At 42.7% G+C, this 19,811-nt stretch overlaps 1 protein-coding gene across 16 annotated transcripts in view; it reads right to left on the bottom strand.

Moving 5' to 3' along the window:
• The window catches only part of MYO3B (myosin IIIB), a 523,310-nt gene that overhangs the window by 98,665 nt on the left and 404,834 nt on the right, over window positions 1-19,811 (bottom strand). For all 16 annotated transcript variants that reach the window (XM_053283475.1, XM_053283469.1, XM_053283482.1 and 13 more), the window contains 2 exons: window positions 15,884-15,947; window positions 14,799-14,919 (listed from right to left, as the gene is read on the bottom strand). In XM_053283475.1, coding sequence (XP_053139450.1) covers window positions 14,799-14,919; window positions 15,884-15,947 — 185 coding nt within the window. The remainder of the gene's footprint in view (window positions 1-14,798; window positions 14,920-15,883; window positions 15,948-19,811) is intronic.

Here is a 19,811-nt window from a genome sequence, read left to right as displayed (position 1 = left end):
CACTGTTGATTCCTGGAAAGTGTGCACAGGATTGCAACCAAAGTGAATTACTTAACTGAGAACAATAGTTCTATCTAGTCCATTCTCCTGGTTAGCTGTGTGTATTGCCCTATTACAATATTTTGTTCAGTATTTTGACTCGCCTCTGGCCTGAAAAAACCTTAATATCAAGAAATATAAACACTATTTTCCTTTCTTCATAAATTATTGTTGGTAATTGTGCAACATTCAAGATTGGATTTGTAGAAACATAACTGCATTATAATTATATTAAGATTAATTACCTTTCATAATATATTTAATCTGTTATCTATACAGATACCAATTTCCAGTATTATACAATTCTGAATATAGAGCAGGCCATCAGAGGACTATAATATTCTCTTTCACAACAGTATATGATTACTGATTAACTGATGAGTAAAATTCTTCAAGATAGTAATGAATGTAGGACAGCTAAGTGTAGAGTTGGCACAATGCAGAGCCCTCATGGACCTATTTCTGGCAATGAACAGTGCTCTTGCAGGGAGAGGGGGAGGGAAAAATCACTTTCTGATCTTCCTCCCTGTGCACTGCTCTGCCCATCACACCGGCAGGGCAGCTACTGTGAAGGCTCCTTGCCTTGAGCCACCTCTGATAGAGCCAACCGATCATTGCCCATGATGTCAGCCAATGTATTATTTCATATGGGTCCTATGTTTTGTTCTGTTTTTCCTCTTCCTGTCTCCCTACTCCCATGTGAATGTCTTCCTTTTTCTTCTGCTACATATGCACGAAAGGCAGGATGCACTATGACTCAGGGGCAGCCCAGTAGGGCTGCATGCCCACTCCAAACATTCGCAGCAGTTTGAGTAGCCACACTGGTAGCTTGCCTAATCACCTACTCTTCATCACCCTATGGCTTCTGGAACATTACCAGCAGTCTGCATTTCCCAGATGTGTGCACATTATGTGCAAGGACAAACAGGAGCATAAGGTGCTGGGAAGCTAAGAGGGGTGTGCCATCTTCATTTTGTTGTGCTAAAGTCAGTGCTTAGCTCTGTGTAAGTGCCGCTCCAGGATCTGCATCAGAGCCAATATATGTCCCACTGCTTGCCTGGCCTCAGTGAGCTTGCACCCACATGGAGCCTGTGTACCTGGCTCCTGCACTCTGGTGATAGAGGCAGGGGAGACATGCCACCAGTAACTTTACCACCATTGTTGATTACAGAAGACAATACTCCTATATCAGTTATAAGCATAAAACACACCTATATGGGGGACCCTATGTAAATCACAAGAACATAAGAACAGCCCTGCTGGATCAGCCCCAAGGCCCATCTAGTCTAGCATCCTGTTTCACACAGTGGCCCACCAGATGCCTCTGGGGAGCCCATAGGCAAGAGGTATGTGCATGCCCTCTCTCCTGCTGTTGCTCCCCTGCAACTGGTACTCAGAGGCATCCTGCTTTTGAGGCTGGAGGTGGCCTATAGACCTTCAACTAGTAGCTGTTGATAGACCACTCCTCCATGAAGTTATCCAAGCCCCTCTTAAAGCCATCCAGGTTGTTGGCTGTCACCACATCTTGTGGCAGATAATTTCACAAGTTGATTATGCATTGTGTGAAAAAATACTTCCATTTGCTGGTCCTAAATTTCCCGGCAATCAATTTCATGGGATGACCCTGGTTCTAGTGTTATGTGAGAGGGAGAAGAATTTCTCTCTATCCACTTTCTTCACACCATGGATGATTTTATAGACCTCTATCATGTCTCCCCGCAGTCGTCTTTTTTCTAAACTAAATAGCCCCAGCTGTTGTAGCCTTGCCTCATAAGAAAGGTGCTCTAGGCCCCTGATCATTTTGGTTGCCCTCTTCTGCACCTTTTCCAGTTCTACAATGTCCTTGTAGTGGTGACCAGAATTGTACACAGTAGTCCAGGTGTGACCGCACTATAGTTTTTTATAAGGGCATTATAATATTAGCAGTTTTATTTTCAGTTCCCTTCATAATGATCTCTAGCATGGAATTGGCCTTTTTCATAGCTGCCGCACATTGTGTTGACACTTTCAACGAGCTGTCCACCACGACCCCAAGATCCCTCTTTTGGTCAGTCTCTTGGTCAAATCCAATGAACTATACACATTTTGAACGTAAGGATAAACAACTAAGATGTAATTATTCGGCCAAACCTCTCTTTAAATTACATGCAAGGCATCTGGTTATCTAAATGAACTTTGAAAATTATCCTCATAAATGCAAAAACTCCATTCACAATGGCATTGTATTTTGAAGAGCTACATTGGGTTTCTCCCTGCAAATAACACCTTTCAAAGGTTTTGGACTTATTGCCATTCATCTGATAGCTATACTCTTTCTGTATTATGTACAAATATATAGCAAAGCATAGCTTTGTTGTTTAGAAATGTGTCCCATTGGGGATCCTGTAGTGAGTGTGAGGGGTGGAGTCAGAACGGAAAAGGGAGGGAAAGGTGAAAGATAAAATGAGTTGTTTCTGAATAAACTTTTAGTTAAATATATTTAAGATTCAAAAACAATTGTGCCACTTTGCTGGAGGGCTTTTTCAGCAATCTGAGCTGAACAGAAATGATGATACTATCCAATACCTCTTTCTGGATGCCAATTCTTCTTTGCATGTTAAGCAAGAGAAGTCCAATTTGATTAGACCTGGTGGTTTTTTTTTGGGGGGGGGGTTGGAAAGGGGAAACAGACTGAATAAAACCACAGGTCCATCTAGCCCAGTACTTTGTGCTTAGTATATGATAAGAAACTCACTTATATGGAGACAGACCATTGGTTCAACTGGCCTGCCAGTACTGTCCGCTCCAACTGTTAAAAGTGATATGTACTGGAGATTCTCTGAGCAATGAACCCTTTTGGCAACATCTTATTTATTTAAAATATTTATATCCTGTTGCTCCAGCACACTGCTGCTTGGAGTGGCTCACCAAAAAAATCATAGATCACAATAAAACAAAATAAAAGTAAACAGGCAGCAGAGCAACCTGTCTTGCATCCTAGCTCTTGGTCCTGAGGCTATTCACCCACACATGCAAAACCGGGCTAAGGGAGCCCAGCCTGGTTTTGCATGCACATGTGAACCACTGGGATCAGGCTGAGCCCGGTGGCAACACAGTTGCAAACCCACCTAAATAGCCAACCATTAAAACGAGGTGAAGGGAGCAAGGACTCCCTTAATCCAGTTTTTCTGATTGTCTGACAGTTGTAGCTGCTTGCTGCCAGACTGCGGGGAGCCCGGGAAAAGGAGGGGGATCCCCAAGATTTACCACATACTCACATGGTAGGTACATCATGGTATTTCCGGGGGCCGGAATGACACATCCTGGCCCCCGACCCTCCCCGCTGCCTCGGCGTGCAGGGAATTGTCTGGGTGCATGGGAAGCGTGCAGCAACACCAGATTGATTGTCTGCAGGGAAGGTAAGTTTAACCTGCCTTCCCTGCAGCCTGCTCTGGAGCCCTTCTCGCTGCTCGTGAGAAGAGCTCACTGGATAGAACACAACATAGTTTAAACCAAGCGGTTGCATTTCCTAACCTTAAAGGAATAAAAAAAGAGAGAAAACCTACCATTTGAAGACTGGGAAACAAATACAAAAAGAATAACACACAACCCAAACCACTCTCTCATCTCTAATCATAATGGAGCACGATTAAAAGAAGCTCAGATCTAAGGTAACTTGGCAGACAAAGAGAGCACAGAGAAAGCCATCTTGCAATTTTAATAATTCCAGTAGCAATACACAAAGCTTAAGCAAACTAACTATAAGAGAGAAGGGGAGAGAAATTAATTGTGAGGCACACTATTACGGGTGAGGCCACCATTGTCAGAGACGTACACTGCTGTTGTGGAGTACTCACAGCAGTGGCTAAGCATTGTCAGAAAAGCTGTCAGAGGGATTCAGAGAGGGTACTTAGGAAAACTTTGAGCAATAATAACAGCACAGTGAGGTACAGTACGATAAAAAGCTTAGCCGTCAACAAAGAAGTGGTAAAGAAAAAGAAGTACTTAGGCAAAGCTCTGTGTCAGGGATAGAAAATGAAAGAGACTGAAAAAAACGCACACACTGGAAACTGTGGTGAGAAACATATTGCTAGATACTTCAATTTTAATTGTGAAAAACCATTTATTTGCTAAAATATTTTGTGGGTGATTACTGCAAGTTTCCTTCTGAACATGATTAGATTTCATTTTCAAGGTTAACAGTTTATTAGAAATTTATAATAAGGGAACAATTATATATCAAATTTGTATAGTCCCTTTCTAATACATCCCTGAAAACTCTCCCATCCAGCCCCTCAAGGTTTAGATCATATTTATCTGGAGATTTCTTACCATCTAAAAAGATATCTAATGTCATTTATCATAATGCAAGCAATCACAATATTCAGTATTACCACACATATTATAATACTGCCATCCAAGATAATTATGTTAAGCAGGTTTTCCCCAGTGAGGTTCCTGACTCTTATTTATTAATTAATTATTATTTTTATTTTATTTTTTTACATTTATATCCCCCTCTTCCTCCAAAGAGCCCAGAGCGGTGCACATGGTTATGTTCATCCTCACAACAACCCTGTGAGGTAGGTGAGGCTGAGAGATACATGACTGGCCAAGAGTCACCCAGTGAGCTTCACAGCTGAATGAGGATTTGAACTTGGGTCTTCCTGGTCCTAGTCATCACAGAGTCTTGACAGTAATGGCGAAGGCAGAAGCCCTCTTCAGATGTTCTTCTTTTATGGTAGAACCAATGTGTGAGTGGCCAAACAGAAGTGCTCAGAGTAGCCACACTGACAAGGGACAACCCCAAATGTCCTTCTATTCAGCACTTGTCTGCAGAGGGCAGGTGCTGGGGAGAATACTCCCTATTATTTAGAACCCTCAACACCCAGAAAAGCAATGATCATGCAGAGATGTGGCCAGGGAGTGTGTTGGCATAGAGGGTGTGGCTAGCTGGCACATGTGACCCCTCATACATTGGTTCTACTATAGAAGGAGAACATCTGAAGAGGCCTAGATGGACATCCTAATGTAGTGAAAGTGATATGTGTGAACATGCGTTCTCTGCCCTGAAAGAAAGGCCTCAGAATGCAGCAAATGTATGTCAAGCACAACTCCAGAATGTATGCTTTCACCCAAAGTGTTGAAAGGGCCTTATAGGCTAGCGAATCCAACCCTTAATCTAAGAAAGAACCACACTTTCCACAGATTACCTCCACCAGTGGTTCCCAACCTGTCATACTCCAGATGTTGCTCTACTGCAACTCCCATCATCCCCAGCCACATTTGGAGTACCACAAGTTAGGAACCTCTGACCAACACAATCAAACCCACATGTGCCATAAGCTAAAGGCAGAAGCACAGCTACAAAGCAAATAGCTCAACACGACTCAAGTAAATCACATCACTTGTTATAGGGAAAGGCAGTCTCCTTCCACAACTTCAGAATCGCTACATAACCTAACCTGGAAGAAAATTATCTTTGTCTCCAAATATATTATGATCAATCATACCCAGAGTACAATCAAGACAATCAGGTTATTAGCTGCATTCTCACATCACCCACAACTTTAACCTCGGTATTAGCAGGGATGTGTGGTGAAGCATATGGATAGCTGCTTAGTTGCCCTGCAAATTACACTGTTCCACATAGACTCTGTATTCACTTCCTGTTTTGATTTCTCCTCTTTGACTCCTTATGAAAGAAGGATTCAATCTTGAATCAGTCTATATCAACACTGAAGGCTGATCTCTCATCCCCTAAATCACTACTAATATCCTGTACATAAGCAGACCAGTCTTGGAACTCACATAAAGGAACTCCAAAGCCTAGAACTAAACATAAGCACCAATGCTTGCACATATTGTTTTTTTATTGACTGTGTCTTTGGTCTTAACAATCACTTAACATGTGCCCAATTACTTTTCTCCCTTTTCATGATAGCCATGCAAGCCCCTATATTATGAGAATATCTACAGTTATATATTGCTTTTATACCAGTTTTACTGTTATGACTTCCTCAAAGTCATAGGAGTCCTGAGAAAGATCAAGCCCAAGGCCTATCTAGACCACTGAGACTACTTCTGTGCCCATAGCCCTTATGAGGTGGTGGTGGAGTGACTCTCTCAAGGCCCTTTCAGTAAGGAAGAGGGCAGGGGCGTAGCAAGGTTGGAGTGGGCCCAAAGACAAGATTTTAAAATAGGCCCCCCCTCACTGAAGTTCAGCTCATGAAGTAAAGAAATCTTAAATGAGGCTGAATAGTGGTAACAAAAAGCATATGCCACAATAGAACATCATCCTAAATTATTTTTTAAAAGATTTTATAAATTGTGGACAATGCAAGTCTTTTAATGGTACTAGAGAAAGACATGCTGTTCTGGTATCTCCAGGTCTTAACACTCACATCAATTTGGGAGGATGAGTACAACTGAAGGAAGCCCGGGCGGCTACACGGCTGGGGGAGTCAGTCATGTGACTTGCCTCTGGGCCCCCCCCAAGGCAGTGGGCCCCCAAACAACTGTCTCCCCTTGCCCTATTATAGTTACACCCCTGGAAGAGGGCCATGGAAGGCAGTTTGCTGAGGGCCCCCTGAAACCTGGAGTTGGCCTTGTCTTGAAGTATACCCTCATATCACTATAGTTTCTGGACTTTCCTGGGGTTGGCGGGGGGAGTAACAAGACTTTTTTAAAAAAGTCAAGCTGGATTTTAGTGTGGTTTGCTTTTGGGTCAAAAGATGCATATAGGAGAACCTCAGTATTCACGGGGTTTCCGTACAGTCGTGGATATGGAAACCATGAATATCAAGTTATGGGATCTTATGGGGTTAGGTTCTCGGTTGGTTGGAAATTGGCTGAATTTTGCAGCGGGGAGCTTACCATGCTCTGCTGCTCCCCTGAGTTGTGCTGTGCCCTCAAATTGGCCAAAGATCAGCGTGCCCCCCCTATTTTTTTTACAAAGACCGCGACAGAGCCATTTTGTGGCTCTGCCAAAGGAAATGGCAGCCGGAAATGACCTCCACAGTCATTTCCGGCCACCTCCGACCCGTGGATACGTGAGGATGGCATGTTTCCCCCGCTTTCCCCCGCATATGCTGAGGTTGGGTGTCTTTTTCCCCCAACTGCGGATATGCGAATCCACAGATAACGAGGTCCACCTGTATTTGATGAAGTAGAATCTTTTGTCAAATAACCAGGATGCACAACTTTGTCTCTTTTGCAGATGTTGGACTACAACCCCCATCACTCCTATTGACCACTGTGGCTAGGAATATTGGGAGTTGTAGTCCAACAATAGCTAGAAGGCCAAAGTTAGGCAGCCCTGAAAGCTATTCATACAAAAATTGAAAGGGCTTCACTACTTTCCCCCCAAGTTCCTAGATAAAAGATGTGCAGAAGACTACAATGCATTTCTTTGCTTCCTTTCCCCCATAAACTGTATATGTGTAAAACAAAAAGAATACAACAGATTCACCAAGCAGCGAGATAAGAAGTAGATGTTTTGTGTTCAGCATTCTTCAGCACTCGGGGGGAAAAAAAGAGTATTTCCTGAGATGGTGTAACACAGCAGGGGAGCACTCAGCCACCAAGGAGCAAAAGTAACTATCAGAAAAAGAAATCTCTAGCCTTTGCCCTGAGGCTTAGCTGGACTTGTTGCCAAGATGAAACAGACAAGGGACTTTTATCCGGACTTGGAGCATTTTCACACACAAAGCTTAAAGTGGTTCTTGTTTCAATCAGCTTGTGTTTGCTTAGAGAATGTCACAATCTCTGTTCATAAATATGCTATATAGGAGTGCACAGACTCCAAATAAGGTTTCTTGTTAAATAAAAGAGAGGGTCATATAATGAGGAGTCAGGGAGGTTGTGTTTATAAACACACGTCAAAAAAGCAACTGCAATAAAACTACTTAAATCACTTTTCTGGTACAGGTTTGCATACTTCAGAATTACTGAGGGAGGGCTTGTGAATTGTGTACAGTAAATGAGGAGAAGAGGCACATTTTGCATAAAAAATAATTGTGTGGAAAAGGTCCCACTAGGCAAGAGCTTGCTACCATCAACAGTCTTAAGAACATGCTGAAAGGTCCTCACTAAGCAGTGACACTTTCCTGCTGCAGGGCTTTTCTCATTGCACATCTACTGCGTTGTGCAATGAGAAAAGCCCTGCAGCAGGAAAGCGTTACTGCTACAGGTATATGAAGCGGTTTATAAGTAGTAGTAGCAACAGTATTTTCTGCCCTCTCTCATGACTCCTGTAACGATTCTTACTCTTATGGTACATTTTAAAACGTGCTGGGCATATTGCCTATAAAGAACATGAGACATCTATTGCAGAAGAAGAATTTAAAAATGAGTGTGCTTTCGCAAGTGACACTACATTGTAATGCAATGCAATGTTGAAAAGAAATGAGAAAACGTGGGCTAGAAAGATACTGCTGTTGGATGGATTCACAGCTGGCGGAACAATTGTACCCAATAAGCACTCATGAATGATTCCACCTCAGCCTGGAGAGACGTATCAAACGGAGTGACACAAAGCTCAGTCCTGAGCCTCATGCTGTTTCATATATGGTGTGGAGAAGGGAGTAGAGGGGATGCTTATCAAATTTCCAGATGACACGAAGCTGGGGGTGGGGGTAGCTAACATATTTGAAGACGGAATCAAGATTCAAACAGATCTGGACAGACCGGAACAATGGACCAAAACCAGCAAGGTGAAGTCCTGCATCTAGATAAGGAAAATCAAATAAACAAGTACATAGGAACATAGGAAGCTGCCATATACTGAGTCAGACCATTGGTCTATCTAGCTCAGTATTGTCTTCACAGACTGGCAGCGGCTTCTCCAAGGTTGCAGGCAGGAATCTCTCTCAGCCCTATCTTGGAGAAGCCAGGGAGGGAACTTGGAACCTTCTGTTCTTCCCAGAGCGGCTTGATCCTCTGAGGGGAATATCTTGCAGTGCTCACACATCAAGTCTGCCATTCATATGCAACCAGGGCAGACCCTGCTTAGCTATGGGGACAAGTCATGCTTGCTACCATAAGACCAGCTCTCCTCTCCTCTAAAGTAAAGCATGAGGAAGACTTGGCAACAGTACATGTGATAAGGGCCTAGATATCTTAGTGGAACATAAGTTGAACATAAGCCAGCAGTGTGATGCAGCTTCAAAAAAAGCTAATGCAGTCTTGGGTTGCATGAACAGAGTCACAGTATTCAGATCACAAGGTCAGATTTCATCTGGACTACGGTGTCTAGGAAGCTGCCATATACTGAGTCAGACCATTGGTCTATCTAGCTTAATATTGACTTCACAGACTGGCAGCGGCTTCTCCAAGGCTGCAGGAAAGAATCTCTCTCAGCCCTATCTTGGAGATGCCAGGGAGGGAACTTGGAACCTTCTGCTTTTCCCAGAGTGGCTCCATCCCCTAAGGGGAATATCTTACAGTGCTCATACTTCTAGTCTCCCATTCATATGCAACCAGAGCAGACCCTGCTTAGCTAAGGGGACAAGTCATGCTTCCTATGACAAGACCAGCTCTCCTCTCCTAACTACAAGACCAGCTCTCCTCTCCTCTCTTGGTTCTGGACACCAAGCTTTAGGAAGGACACTGACACACGGGTTCAGAGGAAGGTAAAAAGAGTGAAGAGTCTGGATATAAGTCCTATGAGGAATGATTGAGGGTGCTGGGCATGTTTAGCCTGGAGAAGAGAAGACTAAAGGGAGATAGGATAGCCGTCTTCAAATATCTGAAGGGATGTCATATAGAAAGAGCAGAAGACATTTTCTGTTGCTCTTGAGGATGCGACTAGAACCAATAAGTTGAAATGACAAGGAAGCAGACTTAGGCTAGACGGTAGGAAGAATTTCCTAAATGTAAAACCATGGACCAGTCTGCTTCATGCAGTGGTGGACTTCACTCTCCCTCTCTGCAGGCTTTCAGCCACGAGCTGGATAACGATCTGTCAAAGATGCTGTAGCAATTTCCTGCACTGACCAGAGGGCTGGACTAGAAGACTTCCAAGTTCCCTTCCAACTCTTACATTCTAGGATTTAATGAGAATCATGTTTAAATTCAACATCAATATTCAGGTCTGTATGGTTCTTTAATATGATTTTAAGCTACACAAAGAGGTCTTGTAACTCAAGCGTGAAACATCATTTTCAAATATGTTACACAGCTTTTATATAACCATATATTTTTGCCTCTGAATACCAGTTTCAGGGGAGCAACAGCAAGAGAGGGGGCATGCCCTCACTTCTTGCCTGTGGGCTCCCTAGAGGCATCTGGTGGACCACTATGTGAAACAGGATGCTGGACTAGATAGGCCTTGGGCCTGATCCAGCAGGGCTGTTCTTAAGACTGGAAAATTAACTTACACACAGTAAGTGTGTGCAGGACTTTAGCCTCATTCTTCTCCCCCCACCCTTTTAAAACATAAATGAAAGCTGAAAATTCAGAGTGGGGGCCTGAAGCCCTAAAACACACACAATATGAATACTATGAGGGGGGGGAGCAACTGAGGGTTGGTAATGTATAATGGAGAAGTGGTGTGCATGGAAAGGGTTAAGCACCCCTTCATCCCTGGCTGCTTTTTCATTTCATATTGCCTCACCTCAAAGCTGAGTGTGTGTGTGTGTGAGAGAGGGGGGGGGGGGGCAAAAGAGAGAAAGCACTTTTGCAAATGCTGATATGTGATATCTAGATTGGCCCTTATTCCCTAATATACAGTCTGCAAACCGAAGGCTCCAATCCAATGACTCTCAAGCCCCACGGTTCCAGCTAACTTACAGACACATTTATCTGCACAGGACCAGGTTATGCAACCCACTGAAACCGCTGTCCCTTATATACCCTCTTTGCTATATTTATTCCAAGAACCAGGCTTGTCTTTGCCATTTTATTTTGATTCAAGCACAGTGCACTTAAAACTACATATCAGGCACCAAGAGCAATTCAGACTCACTGGGGTGTGAAATCATTTGAATTTCCAGCTGAAGAGCTATGCTTTCAAAAGCCCTGGAATAGGCTATTAGTCTTCAACAGGTTTATTCCTTTAACACTTACTCATTTAAGAGTGATTGATAATCACTGCCTCTTAAGTGCTTTAAATACATTACGAAGAGATTCTTATATCTACATGTCTATATCCTTGTTCTTTCCACCTACGTCTTTCCTTCATAGATCACATCAATGGTGTTGCTCTTTCTTCATCAAAACACATTTTTAATTGGTACTGCTTTGACACAGTATTTGTTACAAAGCTTCTTTGAATTTGCTTATAATGGACTCTTGATTACCCCATTACAGAAGGCTAAATTCTATCATTTTCTCTCAGGATGTACAATATTTTACCAGTTCTGTTGGACTACTCAGAGAGTAAGGCATTATTCAGTGTGAAAAAGAAAGCTAGAAGTGTAACAGACGCCTCTCTTAGGCAGACTTGGAGGTAATAGTTTCATTTGGCAGATTTATTGTTTAATGTGAAGCCTTTTAAAGTGTTCCAGAGTAATGCACACATCCCTAAGATCCCCATTTCATGAATCCAAGCCCCATGTGGATTGAAAACTGTAACAAGTGTATAATTATTTTCTCCACCTACTGTGTTTAGGGAAGACTCTGTTTTTGCAGAGGGAACTCTTCAATAAATAGAATTAAAGTTGCAGTCCTATGCACACTTATCTGATTGAACACAGTGGGGCTTATTTTTGCCTAGACTTGCATAGCAAGGATGATATAGCCTATGCTTTGAATGTGAATAGTCTCACAAAAACTTGTCTACTTCTTTATTAATATAATGAATTAATACTATATTATTAATATAAGAACAGCCTTACTAGAACAGGCCCAAGGCCCATCCAATCCAGCATCCTGTTTCACACAGTGGTCCACTAGATGCTCCTGAGAAGCCCACAGGCAAGAGGTGAGGGCATGCCCTTTCTCTTGCTGTTTCTCCCCTGCAACTGGTATTGAGAGGCATCTTGCCTCTGAGGCTGGAGGTGGCCTATAGCCACTAGACTAGTAGCCATTGATAGACCTGTCCTTCATAAATTTGTCTAAGCCCCTTTTAAAGCCATTCAAGCTAGTGGCCATCACCATCCAAGCTAGTAGCTATCACCACATCCTGCAGCAGCGAATTCCATAGATTAATTATGCACTGCATGAAAAAGTGCTTCTTTTTGTTGGAGTTATTTCCTTCCTAAACTTCCTGGCCTTCCGTTTAATGGGATACCCTCTGGTTCTAGTGCGAGAGAGGGAGAAACATTTCTCTCTGTGTACTTTCTCTACTCCATGCATCATTTTATACATCTCTATCATGTCTCCCTATAATCACCTCCTTTTCCCAATTAAAAAGCCCCAGATGCTGCAGCCTTGCTTCATAAGGAAGGTGCTCCAGACCCCTGATCATCTTGGTTGCCCTCTTCTGCACCTTTTCCAGTTCTTTAATGCCCTCCTTAAGATATGGTGACCAGAACTGTATGCAGTACTCCAAATGTAGCCGCACCATAGATTTGTATAAGGGCATTATGTTAGCATTTTTATTTTCAACCCCTTTCCTAATTATCCCTAGCATGAAATTTGCCTAATATAAAGATGAACCCCATTATTCACAGGGGTTCCATTCTCCACTACAACCATGGATAATGGAACTGCAGATACGGGGCATTAACTGAATGGGATTGTGGGGGGTTAGGTTCCCAGCGGCTTGAAAAATTTGGGGGGAAAAACTGGTGGAAAAGGGTGGAAATAGTGTAAACAAAGTGCCCTACAATGCTTCACGGGACTGAAGTTGTCCCACAATGGCCCCACCAAATGTACAAATTGCGATTTCCCCATGATTTATAATGGGCTTTAAAAAAAACACACAAATGAGCCACAAAATGTCTCCTTTCCTTAAAATGGTGGCTGGAAATAATGTTGGAGATCATTTCTGGCCACTCCAAAACTGTGGATATGCAGAAATCAACCCTTTTAAACTTTTTCACCCCATGTATGCTGAGATCGGGTGTATGCTGAGATCAATTACCCAACTGTGGATACGCGGAACCGCGGATGATGGGTCTGCGAATGTCAAGGTTCGCCTGCACTATAAACAATATTAATCTATACTAGGCACCCATCCTGGCCAATAAAAAGAATGCATCTCTCTAACCAAATGCATATAACATGAACTTTGTGAGCCTATTAGGAGTGTTAAAAAATAATAAAATCTATCATATGCAGCAATGTGATAGAGGCACCAGGTCTCAGAATGCTGCTGCTGGCAGACTGCTGCAGGTTACATTGATTCAATCTTGCTGCAAGTTTGATCTAGGAAGGGAGCTGAGAAACAGCAGTTTTGTTAACTAGAGCGCCCTGACCATGATAAGTAATTGTCTTCTCCTGAGACTTCCAAAAGACTTAAAGATTTCCAAGGCAGCCTGAGTTCTTTGTGCGAGCAGCGTGTTGCCTTGGCTGATTTTTGAGCTCCTCTGATGCTCTGAATTTCCCTCATCCTTGAACCATGAGGAGAGCAACTGACCCTGCATCCTGTTCTTGTCCTCCTGTACTCACCCCATTCTATCTTCCTTTTGGAATCAGGTCCTGCTTCTCCTTCCTCCTCCACATTCGATCAAGATTAAATCTTCAGCTACAGATCTTGACTCGCCCTGCTTCTACACTGTGCTCCTGATTGCAGCTCCTCTATGATAATAGATCTCATCTCCAACTCTGTTTTCTTCATCTGCTGTCTTGGCTGCCAACCCTCCCCAACAAATTGTCCCAGATGGTGTCCTGCCTGGGTTCTAAGATGTGCAAGCATGCACATCTGTAGGCAACAAACACATGGGCTAGTAACTCATTATGCCTTTCTTAGGATAATGTTCTTTGATGTCTTGCAAGATTGTCTTCAAATAGTAAATGTTAAATCAGCGGAGTAAATAAACGGTAGCCTTTCCCAAAACAAAGTACCTAGGTCCAGAGCTGCTGGGAGGTCCAAAGGGTAGGGGCAAAGGCGGATTACCACAGAGGCAAACGAGGCAATTGCCTATGGAAGCAAATCTTGGAGGAGCGGCAAGTTAAATCTTAACTTTTTTTTTAACGTTAAAAACTCCTAGAGAGCTCCTAGTGAGCCTGGCCTCCTCCCAAATCTTGTCGGGTAGGCCCGGTGTAGGGTGCTGCCTGCCTAGACGGAAGCGAGAGACCTCACATGGGCCCGACCTCTTTCATTTGGGAGGAAGGCGAGCCTGTGTGAAGAGGTCTCTTGCTGCCGTCACTGCCGCCCACGCCCAGCAGCAACTGTGCCCGGCCCAACAGGATTCAGGAGGTGGGTGCCTACTAGGAGCTCTGCCACTGTCCTTGCTGTGCTACAGTGGCAGTTTTTAAAAGTTTTTAAAAAAGATTTAACTCCCCACTGCCCAGCGGCAAATCTTGGCTGCATATAGTACGGCAAAAAGCTTCATCCGCCCCGAGTAGGGACTGTTGCAGGTAAATTCAACTTCAGGATCCTTTTGAGGCACCAAAAACATGGCAGTACATAGCAACCACACAGATGGCAGGCAGAGGCTTTGAATAAATCACTGTCAATGGATCCCCTTGGGTAGAAGGAGAACAAGTTTCATTGGATAACCAAACCCCTGCAGGATATACAGTACTTTACATTGCCCATCTTTTAGTTGAACTTTTTAAGACATTGCTGTGATCTGGGATTTTTCATAAGTACATTCTAGGCCTTAAAGAGTGGATCTTTGCACATTAACACACTTAAAGAGTGGATCTTTGCACATTAATACACTTCTTACCTTGTGTTTTATGTGGGCTCAGTGGACAAGAGAACTGAGGATCTGTAACTGCATGAGACTGGCTGTGGGGCAGTGATTCCTTCATATGGACAACCAAAGATGCCGAAGTATCAACAGATCCCTTTTTAAAAAGTAGGAAAGCTGTTTTAGAAAAACGAATCAATCTTTGTATTCAACTCAGGCAGGAAAACATGTAAGTATGACTTAAGAATAAAATTTAAACTTTTGTACAGCATTGTGCACACGGCCAATGTTAGATTACAACAATTTCAGATTCAGTCCTATGAGTCAAGCCTTGAGGGACACCTCTGTACACAAGCAATGTGCCTGTGCTTGTCCGGATCAAGCCCTTTTGTGTTCTTGTGTACCAATGTTTTTGCACTTGTATCTCAAACATTTGCTTGTTTCCTTACTGCCACAGTTCACTTCTCTACCTCACCATAGAGACAACTAATAATGGTGTTCACTGTATGCTGATTTCCTCTCAAAGTTAATTTGTATCTTTAGAAGAGCAAAAAAAAAGCTATAGGAAGGTATTAATCTGCTTAACATTTCTAAGTACATCATCCAAGGGATTTTGTTTTTTTAATCTTACATATGCTCAGCAGAGTTACTGGCAAAAACTGTACATTTTCTTCATTTCATCCTTTCAACATCAAATGGTAAGCAGCAAAAATTGGATCAGACTTCAAAGACTGTGCTGTGCTCCCAGTCACAGAGCGACTCCTCCATTTCACATATTGAATTCGAGCAGGATATCAAAGTGCTACCAAAGAACCTCAGGTCCTTACGAAAAAAGAGGCTCTAACATCTGTAGAAAGTGAAGTGCACAGACAAATCACCTCAGGGAGCAGCTAGCATTTATTCTCAGCAGCAGATTTCCAGCCTTTTGATTCTCTTATTCACTGTACCTCCCTGTCTTTCTACAGAACTAAAGTTCTTAGCAAGCAGGCTTTTGTCTCAAAGACTTCAAAACACCACTGACGGTTTCATGTTCTGATGGTTATGCCAAGCAACCGTGAACACACTTCAGAACTGTAGATTCAGGGATTTTATGTCATTTTAGAGTCTGAACTTTATAGTACCTTGCTTGTTTGTTTGTCAAGAAAATCCAGTTCTGCAGGAGAAGTTGGGCTGATACTCTGCTGCCTAAAACATAAAACAAGTTTATTATTTATTTATTTATTTATTTATTTAATCTTTACAAGCAAATAATCATTTATATTTTGTTAAATTCTGGTGAGATTTCGCCTCCACATGTGCCCAACATATTAATCATTCTTTTTCTTGTGACCAACATTCCTCATTATTTAGGGTAAAATATAGAACTGTAGACTTTAAAAGGGGAATCTAAAATAGTTTGTAATCAATTTCCCTGTTTAAAAGAAGAAGCAGATTATCTGTGCAGTGATTATGCATGGAACTTAATGCTTTAAAATATTTTAAAAGTAAAATGTCTCCTCGGTTAAGATAAAAAGTAGTGATATGAATATACAGAAGGAAATTGGGCATGTAGTCAGTGCTTTGTTGTTTTTGTTCTCTATGTGGCTAAAGAGACAAGCCATCTTTTACATTCAATGTCCTGTGCTGCCTGCCTCTTTGACAGTCAAGTGCTTCTCCAAACAACCACCAAAGCTCTAATTGTGCAATTCTCAAATCTTGGGTAACTTCTTTTTTTGACTACAACTCCCATCAACCCTTGCTACAATGGCACACATACATCAGTCCCCATTTTCTGCAGTGTTAGGAGGGTGGAACAAGAACTCTGCCCTCAGAAGGAGCCAACCACTAGCTGCACGGAAGGCTTGCTGCACAGCCCAGTGCATAGGGAAGGGAATGAGGAGTCCTCAGGGACATTTTTCTGGCAGTGAACAAGGCTTTTCAGGAAGGGGAGAGAAGCAAAAATTGCTTCCTCACCCCCCTCACCGTGTGCTGGGCTGTGTAGCAAGCCTTCAGTGCAGCAACTGTCCTGGTTCCCTGTAAGGGTGGAGCTCTTCCTCCACTGTCCCAATTCTGCAGAGAATGTGGGCCAATATTTATTTTATTCTCCTCTGCATGCCATGATAAATAGGGTTAGGCACTCTCTACTTCCTTGAGTTGGTGGGAAGTCCTCAGAGAACACCCAAAGTTACACCCCTAGTTCTCTCAGCCTATATGCTTCTCTCTATTTCTGTCCATTTAAAACAGTCAAAACTCTCTCTCTCTCTCTTTCTCTCACACACGCAAGCACGCACGCAAATTACTAGTCTCTGATCCTTCACCCCTGTAGTGAATTGTCTATTCAAGAAACATCCACAGCCATCCACAAAAGAACATTAAGGTTCTTTTAGCAACACCCTGACCTCCATCAAGCATACATAATGATAGACTCATTCACAGGAATCAGCAGCAGTGGCTCACCTAGGTGATTTGGCACCTGGATCGCCCCTGCTGCGAGGCCCCCTTCCCCCACCGCTGCCAGGCCCCCCAGCCACCATGTGCGCGGCCGGGGTGGGGTGGGGGGTGAGCTGAGCAGGCCTCCCTGTGGTGTTGGTGGCAGATGGAGCGGTCACTGGGCCTGTCCGTCTGGCTCAGTGGCCCTTGAAAACTGTGAGGCGCTCCAGCGCGCCTGCACAGTTTAAATAGATCGTCGCAAGCCCATGATGTCCTGGGCTTTGTCTAATAACTAGCCAAAACACTCTTGCTTGATGGCGCCTCCAATTACATTCCAAGTGTTAATTGTTGACTACTTTTATAAAGAAGCACATGGCAAAAGAGAATGTCGGCTTCTTTTCACAAAGAGTTAATTCTAACATGAGGTTGCTGTAGTGAAAATCATGTGCTATTAGCACCATATACAAATGTATATTTCAACCACACTAGCATAATGGTGTTTGCGGCACATTTGGCCATGAGACACCCTATGACAGGGCATAACTATAATGAAACAGGGTGGAACAAATGTCCCTGGGTCACCTGAGGGATGCCCCTCCCCCCCACTGGCTGGGTGATAGCTCACTCTTTGCTTTCCCCATCCCACCTCCTCAACTCACTGGCATGCTGTTGGCTCCTGAGAGAGAGTGTGCGAGGGAGAGGAGCCCTATTTGAACCTGATTAAAAAGAGGCTGTAGGCAAGTAGAAACCTCCCAAAGCACACTGGAAATCCCACCCCAGCACATCACTCACTTGCCCTCCCACCCCCGCGTGCTGCTTGAGATTACTGTGTCCATTTGAGGCGGCGGACACTGTAAGCAGACGTGCCTGCCATCACACGTACAGCATTTGCCTCATCAGACAAAGGCTATAATAGTGAGCATTGCAGGGGAAAGGTGAGTGAGTGATGCAGGACCTTGGCGTGCATTGGGAAGCTTGTACTCATGTACTGCCTCTTTTTAGATCATTTCTGAATAGGGCTAGTGCACACAGGCAAATAAGAAAGATAGAAACATAGTTAATGTTGCATGAATATGTGAGGTGATTGAAGTAGGTATATAAGCTATATAAGCTAAGAAATAGTTTCTGAGCCAGAAGAATGCATGCATACAAGTGTAAGAGTCTGGATGTGTGGGGTGGTGGTGATGTTATTTGCATAGACATGAGAGAAAGGACATGTATGTCCAGTAACTTTTATGTTTGGTTGTTTAGAAGTTTGTCCCAGTGGGGATCAGTGTTCTCTCTAATTTTTTTTCACCTGAGTGTGGAATTAGATTTGTTCTGGGTGGCAGTATCAAGGCAGTGTGCGTGTACATGCATTCAGCGTGGGGCCTTCCCAATTCAACCTGAGCAGGATCTAAAATTAACTGAGTGGACATCAAAAAATGTGTGAGCACGCTAAACCCCAGACTAGATGGACCACTCTCTTGCCTAACAAGAGTTTCTTATTATTCTCCCATACCTGCCGGTGCTGCCATTTGGACCAAACCACATTTTGCACTGTTACTACAGATACAAATTTCAGCCCAGTTTCTGCAATCTGCTTAGGTAGTTTGAAGCAATGACAAAATTGAGCAAACCATAGTTCTAGGAAACTTGTGGTATAAAATGTTTGTATGAAATAGATTAGACCTAGTAAAAAAAGTTGCAAGGCAAAATCTATAGTATAAAGATCGCTTCTGTAAGAAGTGGTGAAAGGGATTTATTATGTTCCCTAAAATACATTTGTTTTTCACCACTTATTAAAATCAATATTATGTTGAACACCTTGTGCCCATAAAATATCTTTTCTTGCTTCATCTCACAAAGGAATTCCAATAAAATATTATTTATCTTAGATACTATCTAATTTTATTCTTCCAAAATTGTTTTTTAAATTGGTTAATTCCTTTAATTGGTAATTCTATCTTTTTAATTTCATTACACAGCTATTTATCTGCAAGTATTCATACTAATATGGTCTATGTGATGACATTATAATTGTGATGTCCTTATATTTAAAATACTGTCATTCTAAAAAACCCCACATATCTAAAATACCACATATTTTCCATTATCCAAATTCCGCTAGTAAACCCACAGGATTAAAGTTTGGCTCATATGTTGTGGCTGCAACTGGGGATGTTACTAGGCTTTAAGGATTCTTATTTTTATCCCAAACCCTCAGCAAGTTATTCATTAAATAGTAATGAATACATTGTTTAATCTGCATTCTTCAATTACTCCATAGCAATGATTGTAATTTAACTTGGGGAGGAAACTTGGTTTCACCTGAATTGAACTCTTTTCAGTATCTTTAATCCACTTTGTAAGTCATTCTATTCAACTTATATAATAATATAATTTTAAATATAGTATAGTCAATCCCCCTTTAATACTTAGGTTCTGTATCACCACCTTGCTGTCCATACCTGTGTCTAGCAAGGAGGCACAAGCTCACAAGGGGAACTGCTGAGTCAGTAAATGAGTCATGCCAACTGAGGGTTTGTGTAACTAACCCTCAGATCCCCATCCCTTCCTGTATCTTTTCCTAGATTCCAGGATTACTCTAGGGTAAGCACTTCCTCTTGAGTAGACCCATTGGGTGAGACACCTCAAGCA

Source organism: Hemicordylus capensis, chromosome 1 (assembly GCF_027244095.1).
Source record: "Hemicordylus capensis ecotype Gifberg chromosome 1, rHemCap1.1.pri, whole genome shotgun sequence".
Taxonomy (NCBI): Eukaryota; Metazoa; Chordata; class Lepidosauria; order Squamata; family Cordylidae; genus Hemicordylus; species Hemicordylus capensis.
Note: the sequence above shows the minus strand (reverse complement) of the source record. Positions and strands in the feature narration are given on the sequence as shown.